The sequence below is a fragment of the Miscanthus floridulus genome, chromosome 7 (assembly GCF_019320115.1).
Source record: "Miscanthus floridulus cultivar M001 chromosome 7, ASM1932011v1, whole genome shotgun sequence".
NCBI lineage: Eukaryota > Viridiplantae > Streptophyta > Magnoliopsida > Poales > Poaceae > Miscanthus > Miscanthus floridulus.
In genome coordinates this window covers 78,267,453-78,293,386 of record NC_089586.1, presented here as the reverse complement: position 1 = coordinate 78,293,386, position 25,934 = coordinate 78,267,453, and the positions used below count along the sequence as shown (strand labels likewise).

At 43.3% G+C, this 25,934-nt stretch overlaps 1 protein-coding gene across 1 annotated transcript; it reads left to right on the top strand.

The window, feature by feature from the left end:
* Positions 1-21,479: 21,479 nt before the first annotated feature.
* On the top strand, positions 21,480-25,122 carry LOC136465693 (nucleolin 1-like). The gene is made up of 4 exons (XM_066464330.1): positions 21,480-21,571; positions 21,654-21,896; positions 24,436-25,009; positions 25,099-25,122. The coding sequence occupies exons 1-4, from the start codon at positions 21,480-21,482 to the stop codon at positions 25,120-25,122; spliced, it is 933 nt and encodes a 310-aa protein (XP_066320427.1).
* Positions 25,123-25,934: the final 812 nt, after the last annotated feature.

Here is a 25,934-nt window from a genome sequence, read left to right as displayed (position 1 = left end):
TTAGATATCTTCTAGATTGACTCTAGTGCAAGTGGGAGACTGTTGGAGATATGCCCTAGAGGCAATCATAGAGATGATGATATTCCATTGTATCCATGTTTCATTGTGTTCCTTGAATATCCATTAAAGGCTACTTGAATTGATTTGCAATTATGTGAATTGTATGTGAAACTCTTTACTTGTATGGTTATTCTAAAGTTGTCCCTAGTTGGAGTTCATGTGAGGACACACATGAATATTAGACTAGTACATGTATTAGCTGATGACTATGTTTCACAAGTCATGGACATGCAGATGTCAAGCTAATAATGTGGGCACATGTAGAGACATGTGATAGGACCGACCCAACACGAGATATAGTTACATAGTTCTCTTTACACAATGTGTACGCTTTGTCCTTAGACCTAAGATTGTTGCATGCACTCAAGATGTGAATCGACTTATTTAGGGGCTGTCAAACGCTACTCCGTAACTGGGTAGTTATAAAGGTAGCTTTTGAGTTTGTTAGAAAGCATGCTGTGAGGTATGATCAATCAAGATGAAATTTGCCCCTCTCTACTTGAGAGAGATATCTCTAGGCCCCTCGAGTGATCAAATCCGAAAATGCATGGCCATGCTACGTGAGGTTAAGAGTTAACCTAGAAAGGGATTTTGAATCACAGGATCGAGAAAGAGAGGTCGGCTTGGAGCTAGACCAAATATCTTGAGACAAAGGGAATAGCATGTACATGATGTTGTGATGGTTCGTCTGATATGATCTTCGTGTGCGTATAGGAGTTGGCATGTCTTGCTAGAGGACGCTACCAACTATTGACCGAGTAGAAGTACTCACGTCATGTCTCTATGTATGTGAACCTATAGGGTCACACACTTAAGGGGCTAGAAGCCCAATGAGGATCTGATCCGAATTGGACCAGATTTAGGAGTACTAATGGGCCTCGGACCTAGAGGCCTATCAGGGACCTCTATATATTGAGGGGTAGGGGTGGCTTAGGGTTAGGACCCTTTTGGCGCAGCTGCTGCTCTCCCATGCCCAGCAGCTGTCCATCTCCCATGCCCATCAGCTGTCCATCACCCACGCCCTCACCGAGTTGCACTCGTTGATCTAGCAGTCTGGTTTGCGATGCTTCCTCCCCGCACGTGTGGATACCTTGGAGGTGTTGCATCTGCAACACTTGGACGAGCCGCTGCACGAGGAGGACGCCGCTGAACGTTTGACGTGAAGGTGATCGACTACACTGCCCCGACGCGCTTCATCAAGTTCCGCATCTACGTGTCTAGTGGTAATCCCGTGATCTATAACAACAGTGTTCCTGTTTTACGTGGTAGAAATTTTTCTGTTCTAGCGTAGCCTACCTTGTATTGTTTCAGATAAGCAGTGCCCGCCCGAGTCCCTCTTGCCGATCTATGTTGATCACGTTAGTGGTGCAGCAGAGGTTTCGCGAATCTGTGGGGAGGATGCGGGCTAAGCGGTTGGGTTCTGTCCAAGTTTTGAGTCCTTGAAACCCATTCGTCGATTTCATGGTCTGCAAGCGGCGTCGGGTGCGGTTGCGTGCAAACTGATGGATGCGACACATCCTAGTGCCATGCTGATGCACATGATCCAGAATTACAAGGTCCTACAGGATGTGTTCAACAAGCTCAAGATCACTAAGGTGAGACACGGCTTAGTTTCTCTCCCTTGCCTTGTGCTGCTCGCGTGGGGATTTTTTTCCTAAAATTGATTGAACCAGTTTGCTGCCCTTGTGTTTCGTGCTCTGAATGTTCAGTGCTAATGAGAGTTGATTCCAGTTGTGTGATGTGACATACTAACATGTGGACATGCTATGTAGTAGCTTCAATTTTTGTGCAAGAATTTGTTTTTAGTGGTGTTAAGGCCTTGTAGGATCCTAATATTTCTCAATTCCTTTGCTAATTCAAAGCAGTTTGATGATGTCATACTCACTGTGTGGAAAATTTTTGCATGCCGTGTTGTTTGGTTTCTTTAGAATTTGACGAGAACAATGAAACACTCTGCTGTCTGCGTCATTTTGTTGGTCTCATTGGAAATATTCAAATCATGAGTTAGGCTGTTATACTTTGTAGTAAAATAGTTTTTTTCTTGTTTAGGTTAATACTTACTAGATGCTCTAAAGAGATTTCTACTTCTCCAAGCTGCGGGACATTGAGATCTTCTGCCAGAGCCCGGAGGTCGAGCACGTGCCGGTGAGTACTTGCCTTGCAGCTATCATCTGAAATTCTTTGTTCCTTTTAGCAAGTGTCAGGTTGCAAGTACTAACTGAGTAACCAATACATACCTTGTATTTGATTTATTTTGGTGTACTTAAGTTATGATCAGTGCATATGAATTGATATCGTGACAACCTTATGAATATGAAAATACAGTATGATATTCACTGTGCCAAAACTGCAAAAAGAAGACACCTAATTCGGGGTATCTAATTGAAATCAATGTTGTCTAATGTGTGTGTTTTCTACATCAATGATTACTGCAGTAAGAAGAATGTCAGCTCCGATATAAAAGTCATGTTAGTTTGTCAACTCATATAGAAAAACTTGTTAGTGTTATGCATCTTTACTTTTTGAGTCAAAATTATTTCTGAACTGTGAACAATCGACCCTTCAAACTATTTTTGAACTATTTTTTTACAGGACATAATAAGAGTGATATCGGTCTTGATGGCCACACTATTTTTGTTAGCACCATAGATGCATTGTTTTGTACTTTTACTGAATCAACTTGAGGTAGTCTTCACTGCAAGGTTGTCATCATCAAGTTTTATCAACAGTGGCAAGGCATTCAACGACATCTTCACTATCAGATTAGGAATTAGAAGTAGAGTATAGCTGTTCATTAACATAAGTCAACGTATATATAAATTTTGTCTTAGCCATCGTGAGTCAATAGATATGACTCTGTATTGATTCCGTTTATGCTCCGTAGATATTTGATATCCAAATGGAGCTAAGACAACATGTTAAAGTAATCCTGATGCTCTTTCAACGTTCAAACTGCTCGATGTGGTCAAGATAAGAACGACGCCGATGAGGAGGATCCACTGTCCTCACAAAGTGACAGTGACGATATGGTTCAAGAATGGCGATGACGACGACCATGGTGACAGTCTGGGTTATTTGGGGTTAAATTTATTTTTGATTAATTCATGTATATGAAGACTAACTGATGTGCTGCTAAGGTACCAGGCTACTGGGAAATTTGGGTTTAAATTTATTCTTATTTAATTCATGTATATGACGACTAATTGATGTGCCGCTAAGGTATCAGGCTAAGAGAAAGAGAAGATCAGTAAACCAGCAAATTCCATTAATGAAACATGCGGCAATGACCTTACTTGTCAAATTAAAATGATACTATGAAACCACTTATATTTTGACAGAAAGACAATTTTGGAATATTGTTATCTTATCGTACGATCCATGTGTTTTTAGTACAAAAGTTTTGTTGTCCCATAGCAACGCACATGCATGCTACCTATATATAAAAAAGAATTGTTGGGAGGGGAGGCCAGGAGGGGGGCGTTGCTACCGCTGCGATGCGAGCAACGCATCCTGCTGTTGCGGCACAGACTGACCAGTGGGCCAGGAAGCGGGTCGACCAGAGGGGTTTTGGTGACCTCGGTTAATCCTTTTGAGAGGGGGAGAATGCGTTTTTTTAGAGAGAATGCGTGATCACACGGGCAAGATGGTTTGAATTTTGGTCAGCTTGGGCTGTATTTTCGTTGGGCCATTTTTAGGGTTGGATACTGGATTTGTGGGCTAAATTTCATGTGCTTTGTGTTTCAGCGGCCTGCCTTTTCTTTTTATTGCTCCCTCCATTTCAAATTTCAAGATGTTTTTCTAGCTGTGTTTGCTAGGTACATACATGCTCATATGCAACGTATAAAATATAAGAAGGCTTTACTGTTTATAACGCCTTTATATAGATAGAACCACATAAACTATGAACATGGTGTACGTCTCTGGTTTATATATAGATATAGAAGTGTAATAATAAGGTAGTAAGATATACTAATAAGATGGCATTGGATTATGAGCGATCCTATATGGAATCATATCGGACAGGTTGCAATCAATCAAATGTCGTTGATACTACTGCCATAACAACAAGATGAATCCTAGCATAATAGGCTGGTCCATGAGTCCATCTCTAGAATTTGCTTGTGCTATTTCTTGCTAAAATTGTCCTTGGGTCTATTCATATGTCTTCCATGGCTCAGCCTCCCAATCTAAAGAGAAGGTCCCTACCTCTCTCTGACCGGAGATCCGGCCTGTCAGATGATCTACTCGAGTCCATCGGGCAGCGTCTCGCGTCAGGCCACAACGAGACATCCTTCCGATCCGCTTGCTCCCCATGGCTTGGGGGCTATAAATAGAGGTGGAGCTCGGGCTTGGCTAAGGTTGAGCACCATGGGGATGTGTTGCCTTTGTGTATGCTTGGTTTGAGAAGCCTCTAACTTACTTGTGCTTGCGAGAAGTGCGAATCTATTGCGAGTTAGTGATTCTAGTGCGATTGCATCATGAGGTTGCATCGAGTGGCACTAGGTGATCGAGTTGCAAGCCGATGGTGCTTGTTACTCTTGGAAGTTGCCACCTCCTAGATGACTTGGTGATGGTCTTCGTCGAAGCACGCAAAGAAGATTGTGCGGTGCTCCAGAAAAGTGATTGTGAGGGGTATTGTGCTCACCCCGCGGGAGCCGCGAAGAGCAACTCTAGTTGAGCGTGTCATTGAGCTACCCTCACTTTTGGGGTAGGTTCTTGCAGTGCCTAACGTGTGGGCTTGATGGGTGATGCCAATTAGCCGCTGAACCACCAAGTGAGCGGTTGACACAACGGGGACTAACTTGGTGGCAACCAAGTGAACCTCGGGATAAAAATCACCGTGTCATCCTTGTCTTCCTGTTGGTTTGCATCCCCATTACACAAGCTTGTACTTACTTTTTATATATTGTGCTTGTGTAGTTGCCCTTGTAATTAGTTAGCTTGTGTAGCTTGCTAGTTACCTTCTTACTTGTGTAGCATAGAAGTAGCTCTCTTGCGTAACTAATTCGGCTTGAGTAGCCTTATTAGTTGCATTGCTTAGTTTATGTAGCTAAGTATTTTGTGCTCTATAATTTGGCTTGTGTAGCCTTATTATTGAGCTTTGCTAGTGAGCTTAGAAGCTTTGTGCTTTTGCTTACTAGATTATGTAGGAGCTCTCCTGGTTGCCAAAGTACTAGTGCATAGGTTTGTTTGACCTTGCTCTAGAATTGATTAGGTGAGCTCTAGCTAGCCTGGCACCTTTGTTGCCTAATTAGAATCTTTATAAGGTGCTTGTGAACTTAGATAGGGGGGTGTAGTCTTAGCTAGACCGTTAGTTTTAGTTCCGCATTTATTTCGGTTAGCCGGCGTGATTAATTTTAGAAAGGACTATTCACCCCCTGTAGTCCGCCATCTCAACCCCACAAAGTCCCTAAACGATCTTAAATAAAAAAGCTATCAACTATAAGGTTTTAGATTTTGATATAAATGTCTTCATAAGACTTTGTTTGAATAAGTCATGAAGTTACTTGCTCGGTAACTATTTCCAAAGACGGTTAACTAAGTCATCCGCCCTAAGAAATCCAAATTTTTGTTAGTTGTTACTTTAAATAAGTTTATATATTTTAATTGAAACATTGCATCATATCAATATCGTTAATTTAATTTTTTAAGTACTATATATTTTTATAAAGCAATACTACTACACCACACATTTCTTAGATATAGCAAATTCAGCACAACCTAAAATGATTGCTTATGAAATAAGTTTATATGTTTTAATTGAAGCATTATATCATATCAAAACCGTTCATTTAATTTTAAGTACTATACATTTTTATAAAACAATACTACTACACACATTTCTTAGATATAGCAAATTCAGCACAGCCTAAAATGATTGCTTATGCTATACATTATTGTAGTATTTTTAAGAGTGTAGCCTTTATATTGCAGTAATTAAGAGTGTCCTTGTATATTATATAAAAAAAATGTAGCCTACATACTGAAACATGCAATAAGCACTAGAGTGTCAAGTGCATAAAAAGATTGCAAGAACTAATAAGATGAAAAGTTCAAAGCTAATATATATAGTCATCTTGTCGATCACAGAAAGGGATGAAAAATAGCATATATAACTATATCATGCTACAAAAAAGAATATAATCTAAATATTCTAACTAGACGTCCCCAATTGAGCCTCCATGCTCTTCACAGGACACACTAGGAAAAAAATCTTAGAAATTCTCACAAGAGTTATGGTGTTTCCCTGTGATCTCAATGATGATATCAATATTGTTGCATATAGCTTGTGAAACTTACCATGCTGAGTGAACACACACTCCCGGACCCCGGATGAAACGTAATCAGGTGTCGATGTGCTTGTTTTGATTGTGGAAGACTCTGGTTGTTCTTGCTTAAGGCAATGATGACGAACATCTCTACCTTCAGAAGCAAGCCGATCGACACATGATTCCATTTCATACAAACATAATAGCACAGATGATTTACTAGAACAGACCGACAACAAATTAAATCCTCTAATACACATGTTGCTCCCTCTCTACTTGCATTATTATCCGCCCTTAGTTATGTATCGACTCAAGCATGCATGTGTAAGTGGTTGAAGATAAATCGGTGAACAAGCACGCATGCATGCACGTGTCGTCCGCCTGCTCTCTCTTAACAGAATTCGTATCACAGATAGAATGGCTCTGCGCCACCCATTATAAACACGTGGCCTCGACAAGCTAGGAATTAAACCTAGGTGGTTTAGACATACATCCTCACTCTTACCCAACTAAAAATCACGTACGAGCACACACAATGCAAGTTTGTTTGCACGCCTCCAGCACATTTTGCAGTCATGAAATGGACGAAGGCGTGATAGTCACTGCAAAGAAAATATGTACATTATTAATTAAGGAGTGTGTGTGCACATGCTGGCTTTCTTTTTTATTTCCAGGAATCATCGTCATCTCACAACTAATGTAATGTAATGTAATCTAATCTATTCTAATCTGCCATGCACATCTCAACACCATTCTACGCAACCTGCCCTGCGTCTTCAGCTGCGATCCGATCGATACAGACGGCCATGTGTTTCCACCGATTTCCAGTAGGCGAGCGTTTTCAGGACGCAACGGACAAGGGCAAGATCACAAAAGGCCCGGAAGTCCCCTGAAAACGATGGCCCGTTTCGTAGCGTTTGGCGTCGCCTTGCCTGAAAAAGAGGACGGGGGGATCGGAGCTAGGCGACTACTAGTACTTCGCGGAAATTCGCGGTGATTCCGCTCTCACTTCCAGGGCAATTAATTTTTCTCGCCATTGTATACGAGCCATGTGGCGCGCACTGCATGCTGCACACCTGACCCAACCTGGGCTAGCTTTGGCTCGTAATCTAGCAGGACATAAATTCTTCGGTTAGGCAGTTGCTCCTAAATTTTATGTCACATCGAATGTTTAGATACTAATAAGGAATATTAAATATAGATTAATTATAAAACCAATTACATAGATGAAGGCTAATTTGCGAGTCGATTTTTTAAGCCTAATTAATCCTTCATTAACATATGTTTACTGTAGCACCACGTTGTCAAATCATGAACTAATTAGGCTTAAAAGATTCGTCTCATAAATTAGTCGCAAGTTATGCAATTAGTTTCGTAATTAGTCTATATTTAATACTCCATATATATGTCCAAACATTCGATGTGACATGAATTTTAGGAGGTACTGCAGAAACCAAAAAGGCCTTTAGGTTGTGAGAGACAGGGGGTGTTTACTTCAGACCTCAGTCAGAGTTAGTTTTCCCATCAAAATCCAGCAATTGTTTTTCTATAGTACTCCTGTCAGTGCGTCCGTCTGAGCATCTATGTTCGGACGCCCCGTTCTAGGCCTGAGCAGCCATCGGGGCTCAACACCAATATCCCTGCGGCCTATTCAAGTCTTCAACTGATTCCGCTTCCCAACTTATTTGTCTGCGTGTCGTCCAGAACATTCCCCACTCCCCGATCATCGAGGCTGCTCTCACCTTGTCATCCGCTCGCAGCGGCCGCGTCCACCGCGCCCTCCACCAATAGCGGACATGTCTACGCGCCATCTGCCCACCGCGTTCACGACATGCCTCTACTCACCCCACTCTGCCTTGCCTGCCGCAGCCATCCCCTGCCGCACCCCATCCCAGGTCACGCCCGTTCCAATCTCGTGTCGCGCCGTGCGGGCGTCCCTCGCTGCAACTCCATCCACCTCACCTATCGCGGCCATGGCGTGCACCGCGCCACCAGGAGGAGGTCGCCGCCGGTTCTACAGTTCTCCACACAGGTAGGCCGTGCCCGTGCGGGTGTACGTTGTGTTTCAAGCGTTTCAAACTTTTTGTTTGAAGTGGTTTATCCGAATGTTGCAAAAGTCGATCTGGGATGTTGCATATGTTGCAATGGCAATATACGCATGTTGTGAGCCTATGTTTCAATTGTTTCATATGTTTCAGATGTTTGTTTTAAATGTTTCATCTGGATGTTTCAAAAGTAGATTTTAGTGTTGCACATGTTGCAATGGCTTCACACGCATGTTTCAAGCGAATGTTTCAAGTGTTTCATCTGTCTCAGACTTATGTTGCAAATGTTTCATATAGATGTTTCAAAAGTAGATCGAATGTTGCAGGCCGTCGTCCACCTACTGCTGTTGTTGAGGGCGCTGCCTTGGTTAGCGTGTTGGCGCCCGAGGCCAGTAGACGCCTCTGCAGGTAGGGCAGGTGCGCACGGGGTCACGGTTCCGCCATGCGAGCGCGGGATTGTCACGGGGCGCGGTTCCACCGTGCAGGCACGGGATTGGTGCGAGGCGCGGTTTTCAGACACTTGCGCTGGATGGGATCGGAACAAGATGGGGTGCGTGAGATGCGATGCGGACACTAAGCACGGGAGCTGCGTCCGAACGCGGGCCTGGGGCTGGACGTCCGAGCGCTAGCCTTACCGATTGATTCTACTTGGCATCTCAGTTTTTCCTCCTCTCCTAGCTGGTCATCATGAACTACTAATTAGCAAGGTGGTCCTTGTAAGTTGTAATTGCATGCCGAGTAGACTGTTTAATTCTTATGCAATTCAATCTGCATAATCCTCACCTGTTTTACTCGTACCGTTCTCCCAAATTAATGGCCTCATTAGCTTTTACTGCCCCTAAAAGTAGTTGACCTGCATGCTATATATCTTGCTTTATTATTACTTGGTTGATGCTATGTATGACCTCGTTATATATGGGCTCCAAGCCTGGTGTAGTAGCCCACATCTACTCTTATACAGTTCACTCGTGTGTCTCACTTTGCAGATCAATGGGCCTGTTCGTTTCAACTACTGCAGCTGCAGCACAGCTGCTCAAGCGGCTGAAAAAAAAAATAGCTTTCGAAGGAGCAATGGAGGAGTCATGCCCCCTAAGGCCGTATGTCCTGTAGGCCGTCTCAACAATTTCACGGCCCCCTAGAGAAGTAAGTGGTATGGGCCTAGCAATCTAATTTTTAGGATCCGTTTAGAATGGGGCAAATAGTAGAGAAGTCCAAGCCGTTGGCTCGTCCTCAAGTGCTCTAACCCCTCCAGAGGCTGAGGATAAGCCATGTGAAATAAGTCCTTGATATGATGATTAAAATATATAGTACTACTATAAGAGGTTTCAGGTAGCGAATAAGCCATGGTCAGGCAATGATAATAAGCGAGTACACATGGGACATGGCTAGAGGACAATCTACTGACAGGAGAAATTAGAGTGGCGGCTTCAGTTTGCCAATTAAATTAAAATAGAACAGTCCCTGTCCCGTTTCATATATCATAATATCATATATTGTACGACCTCATCAGACCCACAGGCTGCTAAGCTAAAGAGTCAAAGCTATTCTCCATCCATAAAAATGGTTTGTGTTTAAGTTATTCTCCGTCCATAAAAAGTTTAGATTTTTTGAACATATTTTTATTTATATGATTTTTAACTAGAATCTAGACTACCAGCCAAACGGTTTCTAAAAGTAATTCCAATTCATCATCATAAACATTTCTTAAGAGAATTTAGATCCGAAATATTTCTATGAGAATCTGAGGCCCTGCCAAACACACCCTCCGTTAGCCTTAGCTCTTGTAAATAGGGAGCTAATATATAATAAGCTATTTTTTTAGCTAAGGCTCTAACCAGTTGTTAGCTAACTATCTGGCTAATTCTAGCTAATTTGGTTTAATTTTTAGCTATTGCTAATAACTAGTCCTAGTTAATGCAAAGAGGCCCTATATATGCTTAATCACTAGCACAAGTGACTCGGCTTTAAGGGTGTGTTTGTTTCAGCTTTGTGCTGACTTCTATTAGCTAGAAGCTCAAACAAACAGCCCAGTTGTTGAACTAACTTTGAAATAGTGAAAACCTGGTTAAATAAACACTAAAAAACTAGGTTTTGATTGTGCTGATAGATACCTGAGAGCTAAAAACTTATTTAAAAATTAATAGAAAAAATGCCAATGTCCAGAAACCAAAGCCATATAAGCCAGTTTTAAGTCAAAAGACAAAAATCACAAAACTCAAACAAACAACGAAGCTAGACTACTCAGGTCCATCGCAAACAAAACAGGCCAGCTCATCTAGATGCTGTCGATCGATCGACTGGCCAGGTGATTAAAACATGAGCTGAAAACAAAACACAGCGAGAGCCGCCTCAATATAATTTGTCCCATCTGGAAAGGAAATAATAGTTTCTTCTTGTTAAGATCAAAATATATTGTGTGGTTGTTACACAGAACAATTAATGCTTCCCTAACTATAAAGATAACATGAAAGTGGACGTTATGTCCCAAATGTTATTTATTTCTGTAATGAAGATGAAAACATGCATCCAAAATATTTGATTTGCTATTTACTTGCCCAATTGCAAAGCTGGTGTGGCTACGAAATGCATGGTTGCCCTATGGGACTGGGACCAAGTATCATACTTTGGAATTGCACCTGTCTGTTGTTGGGATATTTTTTTTAGCGAACGTGTCATGTAGCATGTATTTCATTAAGAGGAATTAGACAACACCAAATCAAACAACAAACGGCTCAGCTCTAGGTAACCAAAGGTTTCGAAGAAAGCCGGCGACTACGGCACGAGGAACTAATAAATAGTGTTAGAGCTGAGCAGTACTACGTTCACGTTGGAACAATAAATTAGTGTTTAGTTTCAGACGCGACTACGTACTCTAGATCGATGTCATCAGAGTAGTAGCTCCTTTTGTATCCGATTATACGCGGCCTTTAAACACATTCATGGGCTACATCTTGATCTTGTACGTACAACGTCTTCCTTTCTTCCAATGATAGATAGAGATAGATAGGCGATTCTGCACGTACCTGCTGGGTACGTCGATCGATCACGTAGGCATATATATATAATTTATAATTAATCCACTGCATGTGTGTAAGCAATAGGCAGATGGACGTGGATAGCGCAACAGGAGATGATGGATATATACTAGAGGTTATTAGCAAGAGGACGATACACGAAGAAAGGAGACGATGTCATGTCGATCGTCACCCCCAGGCATTTATATATAAATGCACCGGTTCTGCACACACGAGGAATTACTCTATTATCTAAGGTTCAGACGTCCCCTCACTAGCTCACGAGTATCAGGGGGTGTCTAGTTCTTTAGTCGCTTCTAAAATTCATATCACATCGAATGTTTAGATACTAATAATAAGTATTAAATATATATTAATTATAAAATCAATTATATAGATGGAGGCTAATTTGCGAGATGATTTTTTAAACCTAATTAATCTATCATTAGCACATGTTTACTGTAGCAACATGTTGTCAAATCATAGACTAATTAGGCTTAAAAGATTCATCTTGCAAATTAGTCGCAAGTTATACAATTAGTTTCATAATTAGTCTATATTTAATATTCTATACATGTGTCCAAACATTCGATGTGACAGGAATTTTAGGAGCGCCTAAAGAACCCACCAGAGCCTTAACTATGTAATTAAGTACCCTATATATGTTCCAGATCGACTAAAGTTATTATGCAGTAGTTGAAGTTGGAAATGCCTCTGTCCTCTGACCAACAGCTAGCAAGTCTGCTGCTGCTGATCGATCCATCGATTTCTGCTTCAGTATAGTAGATACATGCATTGAGATAATGGTTTTCAGGTGGCACATTCCTAATAAGATAAGATAAGGGCTAAGCCTAAGGAGTAAGGACATGCTTTACTGCTGAATGCAAGCAGTTCTCTCTTGGTCCTAGCAGCAGATGCAATAATGCAATTGGAACATAGTCCTAACAGTAACTCACTAACTCCGTACGAGTAGTGTTGAAGCATGGGCATGGATCGGAGGCAACAATCAACACTTTGGACTTGATGCGCTGGTCATAAATTGCAGTTAGGACATGGTACATGCTTGCCTTGCATGACGGTAGTAGCCACAGATCCAACTGTTCAAAGTACCGCCGTCCAATCAAGCTGAGGAGCCAGGGAGCCTCACCGCCAAACCCACCAACCGGCATGAAGAATTCACAACGCACGGAACTGAACCGAAATGCTCGGCATTGAATCGTGCCCATCGATCGTAAGGCTGCGTGCTAGCACAAGATAGATAGATAGGGCTAGGGCTAGCCTCCTTCCTTTGTTCCCCATTCATGATGAATGAATTATGAATCAATGGTTATATGGAAGTTGACACTGCTACACAAATTCTTTTACACAGCGTTTTAAAATGGGGCTCCGAGGCGGTTGGCTTGGTTGCCCGCCTCAGTTATTCGAGGCAGGGCAGCCAGATCAGCAACTGCCTCGTTTAATCATTAACCGAGGCGGACGTCGTAAAGAAACCACCACGGTTAATGCGGATTAACCGAGGCGGTTGACCTAGGCGGTTGGCTTAGGGTAACCGTCTCGGTTCATCCATTAATCGAGGCGTTTGCTCTAATGCAACCGCCTCAGTTAACAAGCGATTAACCGAGGCGGTTTCCTTATAGTGACCGCTTCGGTTAAGTCTGGGCTATAAATGCAGCCTCACCCACCATTCTTCCCCACGGCTTCTCCTCTATTTTTTCGGGTTTTCACCTCAAAACCCTAAAAATGGCCATTTTTAGGGGGAGGGGTTTTGCCCTTGGATTTGGTGAAGGGGGCACCGCAAGAGGTTGATTCTCGCTCTCAAACCCTCAATCCTCTCTTTTCCATGGTTTGGGTGTTTTTTTTTCAAGATCTAGATCTATATCTATTTGGAGAGATACAATCAGATTTAGAGCTACCCAGCTGCTTTTTCCCATACTGCTCTGCTTATATGCGCCATTTTCGTTGTTTGTGTGTGTAGCAGTCATGGATAGGGAATGGATGTACAAAGACATTGAGGCTGGATCCTTCGCACCTAGAACATGTGATAAAGTTTATTGCCGTTGCGAAAAGGCATCGTCTGGGTCTGAAGCGGGAACACACCGTCTGTCCGTGTAAGAGCTACAAGAACCTTCTACTGCATGAAGATAACGTGGTGAAATCTCACTTGGTCCGGTATGGTTTCATCAAGGATTACACCGTCTAGAAGTTTCATGGGGAAGCAGAGGATCTGAGTGCCAGTGCATCTGGAGGAAACTCATCGACAATGACGATGATAGCGGTGAATGTAGAACAACAAACCTCACCAGCAACGGCCGACGGGCATGGCAATGCTGCTACTGACGACAATAATGCAGATCATGATTAAATCACGATAGATGATCTGCTCCAAGACACGGCTGGCGACAATGGTGGTAAAGGCGGTGATGATGGGGATGGTGGTGAGCCTGTGAGGGATCCCGAGACCACGGACCTTTTTGAGTCAATCGCTAACCGTCTTGACCACGACGGCGTTCTGTTTAGTAGCTCGAGGTGGCTAGAGAATTTTAGAGGGATGAAGCAGGAGGCAATTGATCCCCTCTATAAGGGTTGTCCGAAGCACTGGACGACGCTGCGTTTTAACCTCTAGATGCTAATGCTGAAGGCTTGCCATGGCTGGTTCGACACTAGCTTCAACGACTTGTTACATATCCTTGCTGACACATACCTAGAGGGTAACAAGGTGCCCGCCAATACCTACCGGGTAAAGAAGTTGATCTGACCAGTGGTGATAAAGCTTCAAAAGTTTCACGCCTGCCCTAACCATTGTATCCTATATCGGGGCAAGTATGAGAACTTGCAGAGCTGTCCGCACTGTGGCGTGAGTCGGTACAAGAGAAATGTCGGTTGTCATGCGGATGCGGATGACAAGAGAGGGCCAAAGAAGAAGAAGAAGACCAAGAAGAGTACCACGAAGAAGTAGATCCCGTCTCCTGAGGATGAGGAAGAAGAGGGTTACATGCAGAGGAAAAGTCTAGCCCTATCGATGTGGTACCTATCCGTGATCGATCGCCTGCATGCTATATTCGGGAACTCCAAGGATGCCAAGCTAATGTCCTAGCATGCATCTGATGAGCGCACAAAGGGCGATGGCAAGTTGTGGCACCCTTCCGATGGCAAGCAGTGGAAGCATTTCAATGCCAAGTTCCCGATGTTTGGCGATGAGGCGAGCAACGTAAGGTTCGCATTGAGTACCAATGGGATGAATCCATTCGGTGACCTTAGCATCTCGCACAGCACTTGGATGGTCATCCTCACCATCTACAACCTACCTCCCTGGCTATGTCAGAAGCGCGGGTATCTTTTACTAACCATAATTATTTCTAGATCTAGGCAGCCAGGCAATGATGTAGATGTGTTCCTAGAGCCGCTCATGAAGGACATGAAGATACTATGGGATGATGGGGTCAAGATGATGGATGCATTCCTAAAGAAGGAGTTCACTCTAAAAGCCATCATCTTTGTCACCATCACCGATTACCCTAGTCTTTTTCACTATCGGGGCAGATCAAAGGTAAGTTAGGTTGTGTAGTTTGCATTGACGGTACCTGCTACACTTACCTTAGTGCATCCAAGAAGATGGTGTACATGAGGCATAGGTGATTCCTCGTCAAAAAGCATAGGTACCAAGCAGCTACGATGAATAAGTACTTCAACAACCAGGAGGAGCCTCAACTTGATGAGACGAAAAGGACGAGGTATGGGCAAAAGGTGTTTCAAATGGTAAAGGGCATATACATTGAGTTCAGGAAGAAAAAGAAAGAGGAAGATGGGACCATGATAAGGAAGAAGAGGAAGCGGGATAGGATGGAGGAACCACCTGTCGCCCCCGTTCCTTTCAAGAAGTTAGATACGCCCCATGCCATCGACTGCATGCACCTCGAGAAGAATATCTTCAAAAGCACCATTGGCATACTACTAGACATCAAGACTAAGATGAAGGATGGTATGAAGTCATAGATGGATCTTATCAACTAGGATGCCTGGACCGAAATTCACTCGACACTGGCGCCACAGAGCGGGAAAGTCGACCTTCCGAGTGGGAGCTACAACCTGACGAGAGATCAGAAGAGGGCCATGTGCTAGTGGCTTAGGGGTGTCAAGGTGCCGACCGGTTTCTCTTCCAACATCAAGATCCTAGTCTCGATGAACGACCTCACACTAACCAGCTTCAACGCACATGACTGCCACATCATTCTCACAATGTTCCTTCCCATTATAATTAGGGCTATCGGTCCAGAGTATGTGAAGATGGTCATCACACGCATGTTCTACTTCTTCAACTGCATCACACAGAAGGTCATCGATAAATCTGAGCTGCCTGGCCTGAAATAGTTCATCACAAAGACTCTTTGCTATCTCGAGATATGCTTCCTGCTGTCTTTTTTTTATATTATGCCACACCTCATGATGCACATGGTTGATCAGATACAGGAACTAGGCCCCATGTACCTACAATAGATGTGGACGTACGAGCGGTTTATGTCAACCCTCAATAGATACGTCCTTAACCGTGCCTACCCAGAGGGCTCTATGAACAAGGCATACACAACCGAGGAGGCCATTAACTGCTACACCAGGTACATCCTGGGATGGAAGGCCAATTGGCCTACCTATCCCTCAGCATGAAGGTAGAACCTCAGGAATGGGTTGCATGGGGAGGAAGGTATGCACCGATGTATAGTACGAAACAGTGCAAGAAGCTCATCACAACGTCATCAATTAGCTAGTGGTTATGGAACCATATGTTGACAAGCACCTAGAGGAGATCCACGCCGCTCATGATGGACAACGCACGGAGGCATGGGTCTAGATACAACATAAGATCAGTTTCACGACATGGATCAAAGAGATGCAGGGCATACCCCGTGGAGAGTCCGATGAAGCGAGGCTTGCATCCGGCCCATCCACCCAAATCACCACGTGGCAAGGATATGCCATCAATGGATACAGGTTCCACACAAAGGAGAATGACAAGAAGAGCATGGCACATGACAGTGGTGTTCAATATGAGGGCATCAATGAGTCAATAGGGCAGACCAATACATACTTTGGGCAAATTGAAAAGATATGGGAACTTGACTACGTCGATGACCTACAGTTAGCTGTCTTCCGGTGCTAGTGGGTCAAACCAAAGGGGGTTGTCGTGGACGACTATGGACTAACCACCATGGAGCTCCAAAGTGTTAGCTACAAAGATGATCAGTGGGTACTAGCAAGCCGCTACGCACAAGTAGCCTACTGGCCAGTGCCCAAAGACAACAAGGCATGTGGTTGTGTTCGGAAAGTAGAGGATTGTGGGAGCTAATGGAATCTAGAGCCTCGAAGAATACAACAACTACGTTGAGCTCTCGCTCTTTACCGATCATCCAAAGAAGATCAAGTTGGTCAAGACCCGCGTCAACAAGACCAAGATGATGCCCTAGTTCTGCCCCGACGGTGAGAAGAAGACCGTAGTGGGAACACTTGTAGCAAAAAAATGACATGTGTGCCACACATATATGTAATAATGAAGTCACTTATTGATTAATAAGAACTTTTATGTAACTGATTATTATTGTAATGGAATCACACACACACACATATATATATGACCGTGGGAGATCGTAATCTATACGTGTTAAGTGGGAGATCGTAATCTGTACGTGTTAAGTGTTTGATTTTTAAAAATAATTTGATACTTGTTGAAAGCAACTCTACTACTACACTCCGACAACACTACTATACTACACTACTACAACAACTCTACTACTACTCCTACAACTCTACTACTACTACTACTACTACTACTACTACTACTACTACTACTACTACTACTACTACTACTACTACTACTACTACTACTACTACTACTACTACTACTACTACTACTACTACTACTACTACTACTACTACTACTACTACTGCTACTACTGCTACTACTGCTACTACTGCTACTACTGCTACTACTGCTACTACTGCTACTACTGCTACTACTGCTACTACTGCTACTACTGCTACTACTGCTACTACTGCTACTACTGCTACTACTGCTACTACTGCTACTACTGCTACTACTGCTACTACTGCTACTACTGCTACTACTGCTACTACTGCTACTACTGCTACTACTGCTACTACTGCTACTACTGCTACTACTGCTACTACTGCTACTACTGCTACTACTGCTACTACTGCTACTACTGCTACTACTGCTACTACTGCTACTACTGCTACTACTGCTACTACTGCTACTACTGCTACTACTGCTACTACTGCTACTACTGCTACTACTGCTACTACTGCTACTACTGCTACTACTGCTACTACTGCTACTACTGCTACTACTGCTACTACTACTACTACTACTACTACTACTACAACTCTACTACTACTCCAATAACTCTACTACACTACTACTATTACTCCTACAACTCTACTACTACTCCTACACTTCTACACTACTCCCACTACTCCATTACTCCTACACTACTACTACTATGAATTTTAAAAAGCATTAAAATTAAATTTCAATTTTAAAACGTTGTAAAACCAAAATAGCCGAGGAATTGAATGAAATGTTAAAAATGCAAAATATTAACTGAGGCGGGCACCCTAAGCCACCCGCCTTGGTTAATCTTAATGGTGGCGGTCATCCTAAGTCGCCCGCCTCGGTTAATTATTAACCGTGGCGAGCACTTTAAAGCAACCGCCTCGGTAAATATTAACCGTGGCGGGCACCATAAGTGGCCTGCCTTGGTTAATCGTTGTCTATATATATCGCCTCCTCTCCCCTGAATTTTTCTAAGTCCTTTGCCGGTTTCAAATTGACCCTGAAAGGCTGCCCAATTTTTCCACCATTGCCGCCATCGCCATCGCCGAGCTCCTCCACCCCCCGCTCCCTACCTCACGTGCTCCGAGCTGTGCCCCACGCCATCTTCCCCGTTCGTCCTCCACCTCAGGCTAGCTCCCTAGCTGTGGCCACCGACATGAACTCAGGGCAAAACCCTAGCTCCAGCCACTATGCCACCCGCCGCCATCCGCTCCATCCACGACCTCGTGGCCTGCTTCCCTAGATACATCCTCCCTGTCCGTCCATGACCCCGGTGCCTTCTTCCCTGGCTCTATCTTCGCCATTTGTCCACCGACGCGAACTCATGTCAAAACCTTAGCTCCGGTCGTCGTGCCACCTACCGCCATCTGCTCTGGCTCCATCTTCCCCGGTACACTGGCTGTGATGTTCTTGTCCCCATGCCTATGATATGTGATGCCTATGATGCATTTGTCATTTCAATTTTCTAGTTTTGATTAAATGCTTCTTGTGATGCATTTTTTGTCACAATGCAAATGCCAGTGCCTATGATGCCTAATGTATTGGTTAACTGAGCATTTGCCACTCATTTGAGATGAATTTGACATTAATTTGAGATGGTTTGGGACAAATTTAACTAAATAGAGATGAATTGGGATAAGTTTGAGATGATTTTGAAGTGAAATTGTCTACTCCTATTACTTACTATTGCTGCTGCTGCTCTACTGTCCTCCTACTCAGCTACTACTCATGTCCACTATTCTTGCAAATATATGCAATTTGGCTAAATTGAGATAAATTTGACCAACTATATGCAATTTGGCTACTACTATTGCTTGCTTGTCCACTGTTCTTACACAATTTCAGCAACATTAGTGCTTGTTGATACTTGCACACCTCCTCCCTCCCTCTCTGGTGCTTGTTGTGCTTGCTGTGCTTGATGCACTGCCCATGATGCTACACTTCTCTACTACTCATCTACACTGCTACTGGTATATACTACTACTACTGGTACTAGTATGTACTACTACTATAGCTACTGGTATATACTACCACTACTCATCTACTCCTACAACTATATACTACTCCAATTTGATGAACTGCTCTTTTCTGGCTACTCTTCTATGCTTCAGGCAACCCTTCGGGGTTGATTTGAAACGACCGAAGGACTTAGCATAGGGCAAGGCTGGTGCTTGGCATGCTTTCTCTCTCCCTCTTTGGTGTTGTCTGGTGCTTGTGCCTACTCTCTCCATCTCTGGTGCTACTGGTGCTGTCTGGTGCTTGTTGTGCTTCCTCTCTCCCTCTCTAGAGCTACTGGTGCTGGCTGTTGCTCTCTACTCTACTACTCCTACTCTTACTACTATCCTCTACTACTATCTACTCCTACTACTCTCTACTCCTAAGACTATTACTCTACTACTACTGGTACTACTACTGTACTTTATGCATGATGTGGATCTGATGTGATCATGGTTTGGGCTGAGAAATAAAATGGTTTCCAAAAGCAATACATTTCCCAGTCGGACCGTGATCGCATCGGATTTATTCTGCTCTCCTATATCTACTACTCCTCCTATACTACTAGGCGGGCAACCAAGCCAACTACCTTCGAGCCCCAAATGGAAACATTGTGCAAAAGATTTTTTTCTAGTTGTGCTAATTAGCACTGTCTTGATACCACAGCTCTATACTACTACCACCACTGTTCTACTACTCTACCCCTATTATGGTGTTGGCTGCTATACTTCTATGATGCCCATGATTTTTGCATTTTACTACTCTACTCATATTATGGTGTGGGCTGACCGCCTCGGTTCATGAGCTATGATGCCTAAATTCACTAGCTTCTACTCTTATAGCTATTGGTTGCTGACTGCTGCTCCTACTCTTACTGCTGCTAGCTGTTGACTGCTACTCCTACTATCTACTACTGTACTACTGCTCCTAGTACTACAACATTATTGCTGGTCCTAACTACTTGCTGGTCCTAACTACTATCTCATGTTGTACTACTACTACACTTACTCTACTATACTCCTACTACTCCTACTCCTACTCCTACTCTACTACTCCTACTCCTACTCCTACTCTACTACTACTACTAGTCTACTCTACTAATGGGACTGTCTGCCTCGGTTAATCATTTTTGCCGCCTCGGTTGAGTTTCTTGTACTATGCTTTGATTGAATTTGAGCTTCTCTGTGGCATATGCAATGATGAACTATTTAAACTTTTAAAAATGTGCTGAGGTAGTGGCATTTGCAATGATGTGAACCCTTTTATGCTGAGGCAACGGCTATGATGATCAAATGCCCCCCTACTGGTAATAAGCTCATAAACTAGGATGGCTTGTATACAAGCAACCAGTTTAGAAGCGATGTGATAACAATGGGGCGAATCTAAGCCAACTATGTACATGATTTTTCTCCAAATTCTTAAATTTTGTACTTTCCTTATATAGTTTTGTACTTTTCTTGTACAATTTTGTACTTTTCTTCACTTTTTGTATCCCTACACCCAATGTATATGAAAAAAGGATGTAATCTTGTTTTCAAATGAATATATATAATTACTGATTCCTTTATATATGTTTTGAGATGAATATAGCATTGTGTTTATATATGTTTTGAGATGAATATAACATTGTGTTCCTATAACTCTCTCTTTTCCATAGCTATCAATGTCGACCAAGGAGGCTCTTGAAAATTGGTTACTCCTGATGCGAGCAATGATGAAGGCTCATCATCAGATGGGTGCACCTCATATGAGAGCGAGGATCTAACACCGAGGCCAGTGAAGAGACCTCTTGGAGAGGAAGAAGATGATCTAGACTTTGATCTGAAGGATGTGGCATGAGGTTCTCGCACCTCACCACGAGTGCCTTAGGAAGATGATACCGAAGACTCAAGGCACGAGGTACGTAGATGAAGCAGTGTATGTTAATTGACACAACATTCGAGGGCCTTGCACAAGTATATAACTAATGTGAGTTCTTGTCCTCGACAGATACCACTGGTGCCTCTTTGTTTGGAGTATCCCGACGACGGTGAAGAAGGGGTAGAGGAGAGAAGCATTTGGTCCCTCCTTAGGCACTTCTTCAAATGCAATGACCGGTAGCAAGAAGAAGTGAGACTTAAAGAGGGGCCAACATGGGAGGCACCTGATACGCAACAAAGTGCATTTGATACACAAGTTAGGGCCGAAAGGAGAGCCCTTGGAGCCAACCACCATCATCGACACCTTCAGCAACCAGTGTTCCTGTATAGTCATGGAGAAGGTGACTATCACATATGATGATTGGAGAAAAGTTCCCAAGGACATCAAGGGTAATGTGTGGGGAGAGGTGAAGAGGCAGTTCATGTATCCAGCAGAGGGCTATAATGAAGACAAGTGCATGGGGGAATGCTCTATTTGTTGTAGGCAAAGCGCTTCGCAACTTTAGGTCCATGCTCAATAGGGAGTACGTACATAAAGGAAGGACACCATTCGAAGACTACAACTTCATCACACATGACGTCTGGGAAGAGTTCGTCATGAAACAATCGACCGGAGATGCAAAGGACAAGGGCGAGAAGTTCTCTGAGCTTGAAAAGAGGAACGAGCTCCACCACCACTTAGGCATGATAGGGTGCGCCGCTAAGATGGAGAAGTGGTGGCAAGAAGAAAGGGAGGCAGCTGAGGCTGGGTAGCTGAATCCATTATAGGGTGTTGATGTGAGGTCACATAACTACCTCTATGACCGTAGGCCAAAAAGGTGAAGGAGGGCAGGACCAAGTACAGCAAGCCAAAGACCGAGGAGGTGGAGAAGAGGATCTTGGAGGTTTCTGCGACCAAGAAGAGCGGGTCCTTTGAACCTCACTAAGAGAGGGATGTACTAACCAAGGCGCTGGGAAACCTCGAGCACCGCAGCCATATCCGTGGGGTTTCCTCGAGGCAGAGTGAAAACTCTAGTTTGGTTTTGGTGAACTGATGAAACCCTAAGTGCTAACCTAATTTATCTAAGTGATCATGAGATATGTAGCACTATTTCAAGTGGTGGAGCAATGATGAAGATCATGATGATGGTGTAACCATGGTGATGATCAAGTGCTTGGACTTGGAAAAGAAGAAAGAGAAAAACAAAAAGCTCAAGGCAAAGGTGAAATTTGATAGGAGTTTTTTGGTTTGGTGATCAAGACACTTAGTGAGTGTGATCACATTTAGGATCGACAGCCATACTATTAAGGGGGGTGAAACTCATATCTAAATGTGGTTATCAAAGTGCCACTGGATGTTCTAAGTCATTGCATATGCATTTAGATCTAGTGGAGTGCTAACACCCTTGAAAATGTTTGTGAAAATATGCTAACACACGTGCACAAGGTGATACACTTGGTGGTTGGCACATTTGAGCAAGAGTGAAGTTAGTGAAGTAAATAAGGTGATTGTCACTGATTTTGAGTGACCAGACGTCGCTCTCGCAGTGACTGGACACTGGCTTGTGAGTCCGGTCAGTAGAGGTCGAGGCAGTGTAACCTAGGGTATTGCACCGGATGCTGTGAAGGGTCCGGTCGAGATGCACCGGACACGTCCAGTCATAATTTGGCCGCTCTAGAATCTCTCTAGAAGTGACCGGACTCCAGACGTAGATGACTGGTCATCTCATCAGAGTGTCCAGTCATGGTGTAGTAGTGGCATGTGCGCATGGCTGACTTGGCACCGGCGTGTCTAGTCTACGCAATGACGCGTCCGATCATGACTTAAAGAGCGCGAGAATGGCTACTAGCCATAGGCATCGCGTAGCTGGCATTTGAAACGGGTGTGACACGTGGATGACATCAGATGACCGAATGCTGAGGCATGCGTCCGATCACATCTGATCGGTGCGTCCGATCGCCTTGAGTTGGGCTGCTGTGGGAGCCCAATGACACTATTTTATAGGAGCTTCTATTTAAGCCCCATGGCCAGCTTAAGCTCACCCTCTTAGCCATTGGCATTGACATAGCAACCTTGTGAGCTTAGCCAAAGCCCTCCCACTCATCTCTATCATAGATTGATCATCTTTGTGAGATTGGGAGTGAATCTAGGTGCATTGCTTCTTAGTGTAGTGATATAGCCTTTGTGTGCCTAGAGATCATAGAGACTAGAATTGTGGTAGGTGGCTTGCATTTTAGTAGGCTAGCACAACATTTGCTTCACCTCATAATTGTCTAACCATTTTGTTTAGTATTGTTCTAGAAATTTTTATTGGCTATTCATCCCCCTCTAGCTATTAGGACCTTTCAAGGGGTATCGAAGCTGTGGTCACCATGATTTGAGGCTTAACAACCTTCGATGTCAAAAATAGCTCAAATCAACAACACCAAGAAGCCATCCCAATTTGATGGCATAAACTATCCTTATTGGAAGGCTAAGATGACAACATATATCAAGTCAATCAATAGAAGAGTGTGGAAGGTGGTGGAGACCAAAATTGAGATAGCCGATCTGGAGAATTCCACCACGGTCGATGAAGTGCTTCTCCAAAACAATGACAATGCTTTTAGTGCCATTCATGATGCTATTGATGAGAGAACATTTGAGCAAATCAAGAACATTAAGATGGCTCATGAAGCTTGGAAGAAGTTGGAAGAATCATTTGAGGGCACTCAAGCCGTGAAGGGTGCCAAGGCATACATCCTTAAGGAGAAGTTTGCTAGTTTTAAGATGAAGGATGATAAAAGTGTGTTGGAGATGTTCCATAAGCTTTAAGTGCTTGTCAATGATCTCAAAGCACTTAGAGAAGAAATAAAGGACATGAACTTCTCCCATAAGTTCTTGAGATGCTTACCCGTAAGGTTTGGCATGTTGGTCACCTTGCTAGTGAGGAGTGGTTTGGATAGCATGACACCAAACCAAGTGTTGGGAGATGTGATGACCGATGACACTTATAGAGATGATGATGAGAAGGAAGAAAAGAAGAAGAAAGATGAGAATAAGGATGACACGAAGAAGAGTGTGGCATTCAAAGCCACATCATCTAAGGGGAAGGCCAAGCAAGATACATAAAGTGAAGATGATGGCTCATGGGAAGATGATGATGATGAGAAGATGGCTCTCTTTGTCAAGAGATTTGGTAAGTTCATGGTAAAGAAAGGCTACCGTGCTAGAAGAAAGAAGTCCTCATCCAAGAACAAAGAAGAGTCAAGAAGATGCTTCAAGTGTGGAAGCAAGGATCATCTTGTTGCTCAATGCCTATACAATAGCGACAATAATGATGAGGACAAGAAGAGCGAGAAGAAAGACAAGAAGGAAAAGAAAGAGAAGAAGGACAAGATGACCTTCAATAAGAAGAATGATGGTTCATATGTGGTCACTTGGGATAGTGATGCTTCCTCAAGTGATGATGATGATGATAGTGATGATGACAAGACCACCAACAAGAAGGCTTTTGCAAGCATTGCTATCAATGAGAAGCCATCTCTCTTCGACACTCCATCATGCTTCATGACTAAGGCCACTAAGGTACAATCCGATGATGAGTGTGATGATGAGGAATATGATAACGAAAATGAAAATGAAAGTGATAGTGATGATGATGAACCTACTAAAGATGAACTACTTAACATGCCAGATGATGCTAAGGAACATTTTGACATTAAGAGAAGGGAATGCAAAAGCTTGCGTAAGGAACTAAAAGCCCTTAAGCAAGCCTTTGATGAGCTCAATGCATCTCATGAGAGTCTAAAGGAAGACCATGAGGAGCTTTGCAAGATTCACAAGAAGCTTGAAAAAGCTCATTCCTCTCTACTTAATGAGCAAAAAGAGAAGAGGCATGTTGTAACATGTGAAGTAGGCTTAACATGTGACATAATTGAAGAATCATCATATAAGCCTATCATTGTTGTTCCCACTAACCTTTCTTATAGTGCATCCACTTCTACCTCATCTAGTAGTGATGGTTTAACTTGTGATGCCTCAATAATGGTTGAGAATGAGACACTCAAGAAGGAGGTAAAAGAGCTCAATCACACCTTGGCTAAAGCCTATGGTTGTGAGGACCGCTTGCTTATGTGCTTGGGTAGCCAAAGAGCTTCTCTCTACAAAGAGGGATTGTGCTATACTCCCAAGAAAGGCAAGGTGGCCTTTGCTCCTCATAAGACTAGTTTTGTGAAGAACAATGACTGGTTTTGCACTAGTTACAAGCAAGTTGATCATGTATAGCAAAAGTGCATAAAAAAGAAGCCACAAGCCAATGTATCCTTAATTAAGCTTGATTCTTTCTATGTGCTTATTAAGGGTACAAATGGTGTGAAGGCTAAGTTCATTGGTGCACCATGGATGGGCTCAAAGAAGAAAGCTATTTGGGTGCCAAAGAGTTTAGTAACTAACCTTCAAGAACCTAAGCAAGTTTGGGTACCTAGATGGCTTGGTGCAGCGAGGATCGTCCAGCGGAGGAAGGTGCTTGTCTTTGGCTCCGATCGTGGTGATTGTGAGGGGTTCTTGACCTTTCCTCGACAAAGAGTCAAAAGATACTCTAGTAGATTGCTCGTGGCTTATGTGATCCTCATCTTGTGTTGGTTGTGCGGCACCGTATTGAGGGTTTGGCGTGTGATGCCAATTAGCACGTGAACCTCCAAGTGAGTGTATCGCCACAACGGGGAGTAGCTGCCGGCAAGCAAGTGAACCTCGGTAAAAAATCATTGTGTCACCTCTTGTCACTGGGACTCTATTGTAATTGATTGGCTTCATCTTGTGATCGGCA